The following is a 6,838-nucleotide window of genomic DNA, read 5'->3' as shown; positions in this document are numbered from 1 at the left end:
TGTCATGGAAGTCAAGGACGTGGTGCAGGCTGTGCCCACACGCTGACTGCCATGGCTCCTGCAATGCTTATGTAAGAGCTACTCACTCAGAGATGAGAGCTGGTCAACTCTCCTTCATTTATGGAGAATGAAGGTACGTGCTAGAGAGTACGTTTTTCTTCCTCCCAAACATTATAGTCCTCATAATCCTTCCGTGGGAAGGAAAGCTTCCATTCTTTAGAACAGGTCCCAGGGCTGTGGTGCTAAATGACTCAGAACCAGAGACCCCAGGTCTGCGCTGTCTATGTTGTCTCTCCGTTTCCCCACCCCACTGGGCATATGGTGAGAGACTGCACATCCCTCCTTCCTCACTTCACTAGGAGGCTGCTTTTTTGTAGATTTCTTCCCAGCCCAGGCTTTTATTCCAAGAGACAAAGGGAAAGTTGGCTGACCATGAGCTAAAACATTTCCACAGGTCTTCATTTATAATGTTGTGATCCAGCTGTCTCATTTTCCTTTCTCAAAAATCACCTTCTGAGGACAGTGATTTTGAGGAGAAAAAAAAGCAGCAAAATCCCCATGTGGCTTTAGGTGTCACCTGAAATGAGAGTCTGCTGGCGCTGCCCCGAGACAGGTCAAGGCTATGCATTTAAGATGAAGTCTCTTTCTTCTTTTCCTCAAACCTTATCTGTTTGGGAGCAACAGCCCAAGAAGCATCATCTTGAAACACACTCATTTGATTTCATTTCCGCAGTGCCACGTCCAGCCTCATTCCACACTGTCACAATGCCTAAACACATACAGGCTGGGTCACCCTGAGCATTAGACAGCTACTGTTAAATCAAACCAGAGAGAAAGAAGATACTCCAGTTTTTAAAACTTCAATAAGGAAATGAGAATTAACATCCAAATTAAAATTCTTTCTAACAGTGCACATACTCTGTTGTTTCAGAGTAGATGTAATGGTGAAATGAAATTTGCGTAGCTGTGATTTTAAATTAAGAAGTACCCTGGAAATGGTACTAAAGCTATAATATTTAGGGGGGAATACTTAAGGAAGAAGATATTTAGTTGTGAAATGTCAACTAAGGACACAAGGTTTCATTTCCTTGTTTTCTCCTATTCTTCCAAGGCCACTTAAAAGATCAGATGCTTTGACCAAACCTTCTGAGCCTCATTTCTTATAAACTCTCCTGTCAACAGTTGAGGCTCGTGGTGGGGTTTTGATCTGAAAGAAGGCAATCTTCAGGAAGTAAAAACTTACTCTTAGAATATTTACCCTGTAAAATGATATTAGCAAGAGGACCGGTAGCCGGCTGTGAGATTTACCCACTGAATTGCTGATATCAGAGTGACATTGGCTGTGCCTCCAGCCCCACCCCTAGAAAATGATACAGACTGGGGTAGCAGAGAAGGTAGCTTTAGAAAAATCAGCCAATTTCAGCTGAATCTTTGACCTGCACCTGTCAAAACTGTAGGACTAAGAGAGACCTTAAAAGTTCCTCCAGACTTTCTAGAAGGAACTACGTATCTACTGGTACTTTACTTGGGATGGCCTTTTATGATTTTCTAAGTAAGATTACGGAAAACATTATCACATCTTAACTCAAGACCTCCTGGAGAAGTAGGAAAGGCAGGCATCACTGTTGTGCAAATGAGAAAATGAAAGATCAGGACTAAACTGCGGGCTTGCCCAAGTAAGTGGCAGATAGGAACTAATTATCCAAAGCATAATTTGTCTCTTCCTACCACAGCTGAGAAAACCAAGGACACAGTTCAGGCATGGATTCTAGTCACTTTTCTGTCACTCTCTAGTTATGTACCCTGAGTAAATTGCGATGTCTTTGCATGTCAGTTTTCTCATCTGCAAAATGGGAATAATTCCTGCTTTACCTGCCCTGCAAAGCAGTCATGAGGAACACACAAGATGCATAGTCTTTGCCTTATCTGCCCATGCTGAAAAGAAATTATGTTTACATTTGATCCTTCCTACCAAAAGCCCTTGCTTGTCTTCTAATTACACATGTGACTTTTGTCAAATCAATTAGCTTCTTTATTTCTCTGTTTCCTCTGCTACACTTAGGAGGTTGTACTTGAACATTTTAAATAGTTTTTCCCTTCTAATCCGTGAGGCTTCTGTCCTAGTTTTCTTTTCTATGCTACCTCTGTGACTCTTTGCTACATTCCCCAGAGATGAACGGCTGGAACATTTATGTGCTGTAAAAAGCTAGGTATTGCCAAAACAGTGTAACACATTTGCAGTCCCACTGCAATTCTTCTTCTTCTTTTTTTTTTTTTTTTTTTCTTTTTCTTGATGATGGTCAGGAACCTGTAGCAGCCTAATGGAATTAAAATCACCAGGCAATGCAAAATGAGGAGTAGGAGTCAAATTATTTTAGGAACTACTAAGACACCATCCCTAGCCTACTCAAGAACTCACTAGGACTCATTAGACTGCGCGTCACCCGACAGGGACAGCCCTCTCTGAAGTGTCCCCACCTTAACAAGGATCATTAGTGCTGTTCAGCTCCAGCCACAGTGGCAAATGTCAACCCCTCCAAGAATCAGCTGCTTAATTAGATTTGGAGAACAGAAGGAAAAGGCAAGTTCTCCAGATAAAATGCAGGGCAGAGTTTAGGAAGAGAAAGCTAGAGGCAGAGTGAATGTTTTCCTGCTAGTTTTGCACCACAATGGAAGCAAGATTTAGAAATGCACAAGAAAATTATCTAGAGCCATACAGAGCTAGGAAGAGCATCTTTTCTGGACTAGAAGAAAGACTTATCTAGCAGGAGGGATCCTCTTGTCTCACAGCCTGAACACAGTGAAGAGCTTTTCTTTGCACCTGGCTAAGAAGAAATGGTCCCCCCTCCACACCCCTTAAAACACAATACCCTACACCCACCCATCCACCAAGTCCCATTATCTCCCACCACACACTAAACTCATTTTTTTCTCCAATGCTTTACAGTTCAGCATGTCTATCATGTTGGTCCATGCATAACACCATGAGAAGATGAAGCAGGTGTTGGACCATTTTACAGATAAGAAAAGTGATGCTCAGAAAACATAGGTAGTTTGCCCAGTTTCCCCAAGATAATGGAGAACTCAGGCCTCAAACCTAAGTCTCTTGACAGCCAACCTGATACTCTCTCTACCACTCAGAGAGAATCTAACCTTTGTTCTTCTTCTAAATGAATCTAAAGCTTTTAAATTAAATGCCTAAAGTATGTAAAACAAAGTACCTAGGTACGTTTAAGGAAAAGAGTTACATAGAAATGGCACCTGAGGCCAGGCGCAGTGGCTCATGCTTGTAATCCCAGCACTTTGGGAGGCCGAGGTGGGTGGATCACGAGGTCAAGAGTTTGAGACCAGCCTGGCCAATGTGTTGAAACCCCGTCTCTACTAAAATACAAAAATTAGGTGGGCATGGAGGCGGGCACCTGTACTCCCAGCTACTCGGGAGGCTGAGGCAGAATTGCTTGAACCCAGGAGGCGGGGTTGCAGTGAGCCAATTTCGTGCCACTGCACTCCAGCCTGGGCGACAGAGCAAGACTCCATCTCAAAAAAAAAAAGAAAAAAAAAAGAAAAAAAGAAATGGCACCTGATTTCAAGGAGATAAAATTTTCATAAACAAATCAGCATCTTATAAACATTCAATAAAAAGCAAGTTCACATTTGCAGTGATTTTCCAAAGTGAGCTAGAGGGATTTACTGGTCAGGAATTATGCTAATAAGCTGGCGAATGTATGGAATTAATTTTCTGGGGGAAGGAGGTTTGGAACTAACTTTCTGTGTTCTCATCTCAGAGTATATACTTGGAGCATCTATTGAAATCACAGCAGATGGAGCACATCATAAATGTATTTTCCCTTTTATTTTATCTTCGGCTCCTTGGAGAAACATAGCACCTAGGGTACTGTAGACAGAAAATAAAAGTTCATTTTTATATCATCATTTGTAATATAAAGACATAAACATGACTGATTCCTAGGGGAGTTATTTCATCTTGTTTCCCCCCTGGTGAGTTTTCTAATTAATCCTTACTGAAATAAAAACTAAAAATGAAATTTAAATGTGATTTTTCTGAAGAATGCACTGAGTTGCTTTTTTTTTTTTTTTTCCAGTCTCAATGCACACCTGATCCCCTGCTGCCTTTGAGAAATAAGTTTTGTTGTGCTGATTTAACAGCCTGTGAACTCTGCAAACACGATCGTGAAAAAATGCCAATCTGTCCTGTGTAAGCCCTGTGTGAAGTTTTGACTTTAATCTACCAGATCACTGCTTCGCCCTCCATAAAGATGTCTGAACCTGACGCTTCCTCGGGATTTTCGGGAAGTGTGGAGAATGGAACTTTTCTTGAGCTGTTTCCCACATCCTTGTCCACGTCAGTGGACCCAGCCTCAGGCCACCTGTCAAACGTCTACATCTATGTGTCCATATTCCTCAGCCTTTTAGCGTTTCTGCTTCTGCTTTTAATCATTGCCCTCCAGAGGCTCAAAAATATCATCTCCTCCAGTTCCTCCTACCCAGAGTATCCAAGCGACGCTGGAAGTTCTTTCACCAATTTGGAAGTCTGCAGCATTTCCTCACAGAGGTCCACTTTTTCAAACCTTTCATCCTGAGGAAAATGGAAGAGTCCTGGAGTGTGGCAGCAGTTTTGACGTCCCCTTACAGAAGTGTCGCGTGAAGCGTTGCCTCATGAAAGAAATGACCCTTTTGGCATAGACCTGCTTCTCCTTCTCCTTTTTCTCTGATTTCTTTTCTGTTCATGATGCTTTTCATTTGGGGATGGAGACGCCAATGTTGGTGGAAATGTATGCAAACCCCAAGGTGCAGAGTTTCACATAAATGGCTTGATGAACCTAGACTGGGCTTCTTCGGGTAGGTCAGTTCATTCCACTTTGTTGGGCGTCGTAGACTCATCTGAGGTGGGCTCTCTGTGGATGATGGACATGGACTCTTGCACTTCGTTTCTTTTACAAAACCGCGAAATCAACTGAGCCTGCAGAAACTGGCAAAATCAAGTCTGACCTACGTAGAAGTTATTTTCCATATTTAAAAGACAAAGTGGAGACACCAAATTTTAAAAGGAAGAGAGTCAATTTAGATTTAATGTGTAACATTTCTAAAACTAAGGGTAAATATATGCTAAATATTTTCTTTAACTTCACTTTAACAAGTGAAAATCACACTTATTGATGAATGTAAGTCATTTGGAAAAGTTTTGGAAGAGTTTACATTTTAATAGCAAGACAAACATGTATTATGATGGAGCTTGTAATGTATTTCTGCCTCCTGGAGTTTTATTTTGTTTTTATGCTAATGTTTTAGTCATAATGCCCCAAAGTTGTGGAATTTTTGTGATTAATTGCTGTTACTAGTACTAAGAGAAGCACCAGAAGAGATGCGAAGAAGTTTTTATATGAATAATTTCTATCAGTGACAATTAAGCATATGGAAAATATTCATTTAGTTGTATTTTATACAGTAATAACTCTTAGCTGTTGTGTAAGTTTCTTTATTCAATTTCATAGTCTTTATAATTTTAGTGCAGAATTATATTAAGCCTCCAAGATGTCTGATATTTGTTCACTCACATTAGGCTGCAAAACTTAGAAACGAAATTGAAAATATATGTGTTATTATATACTCCACGAATGTTGCGTCTCTGCTAATTAGTTGTTGTATGTTAACATAATACTCTACATTAGGGTTTCAGGATGTGAGTTTGTATTAAAAATTGTAGGCCCTCAAGTTGTGTAGCTGCTGGGAGCTTTAGGGATCCTAGGAGCTGCCGTGCTGCAGGCAGCAGAGTATGTCTGAACTGGGCGGGCGGGTGGCAGGGGCTGTCTGTGAAATTAGGCACACATGTGAGCTCAGACATGGAATGTGGAGGAACTCAAGCTGCCCCTAAAAACAAAACAATCAAACTGCAGCTCCTTAAGAGTAAGAATTTTAATTTAATTTTGAAAATAAATGGCCCACAGGGTAAACACTGAACTTACTCAACCTACAGGAGGCCGCTGCATCAACATGCCACGGTCTTCCCATAGCAACCGAATCATTCCTTGTTCAAAACATTTAATCATCTAAAGCAGTGGGGCTTCAGCACACCCTTTGGTTGAATTGTGCAGTCAGCACTCCCCAGTGACTAGAATGGGGGAAAGAATCCACTATTTGCACAGGGTTTATCTTTATCATTCTAAAATGCTGAGTGAGTGGAGATCTGGGAATGAAAATCGGAAGGCTGCTGCTTCTTTTAATGCATAAGCCTCACTGAAATCAGACCACATTTAACTATTTGTATATCAAAAACGTCCCCGAACACCATAAGACCAGCACAGAGTGGCTGCCCTAAAATGTATAATTAGTGAAAAATTTACCTCTGCTTCCATTTAAATCATGGCAGTGGGTTGGGTGTCATTACATAGTATAAAAACTGGACTAGATAAACTGCTATTTTAGAGCATTATTAGCATTCTCTGAATATATATATATATATATATGCTCATATACTCCCAATTAAAAGTCATATGAAAGCTACACAGGATTAACAGAGGCATCTATATTATCACTTTTGCTCTTTGACTAATCTTATGATGCTTTCGTTACAGAGAGAAAAAAGGACATGGGTGAAGTGATTTTTTTTTTTAAATAAAAGGACAAATTTGCCACACAACAGAACAATCTGAGTATGATCTGTCCTCAGGGTATCTTTATATCCTTTCCTTGTGAAACAGATATAAAGACTTCTGACAGCAAAACTACTTTAAAAATCAAATCAAATCAAATCTACAGGCACACTCCCATTCCTCCCCTGCTGCAATGGTTCTTGCTCTCAATGTTTAGTAGAGAAATT

The 6,838-nt window shown here is 40.6% G+C and overlaps 1 protein-coding gene across 1 annotated transcript; it reads left to right on the top strand.

Moving 5' to 3' along the window:
- Positions 1–4,277: 4,277 nt before the first annotated feature.
- SERTM1 (serine rich and transmembrane domain containing 1) lies at positions 4,278–4,601 on the top strand. Its single transcript, XM_010383097.1, has one exon. It carries the CDS (start codon positions 4,278–4,280, stop codon positions 4,599–4,601), a length of 324 nt encoding a protein of 107 aa, XP_010381399.1.
- Positions 4,602–6,838: the final 2,237 nt, after the last annotated feature.

Source organism: Rhinopithecus roxellana, chromosome 18 (genome assembly GCF_007565055.1).
Source record: "Rhinopithecus roxellana isolate Shanxi Qingling chromosome 18, ASM756505v1, whole genome shotgun sequence".
NCBI classification, from domain to species: domain Eukaryota; kingdom Metazoa; phylum Chordata; class Mammalia; order Primates; family Cercopithecidae; genus Rhinopithecus; species Rhinopithecus roxellana.
This window is presented reverse-complemented; position numbering and strand designations above follow the sequence as displayed.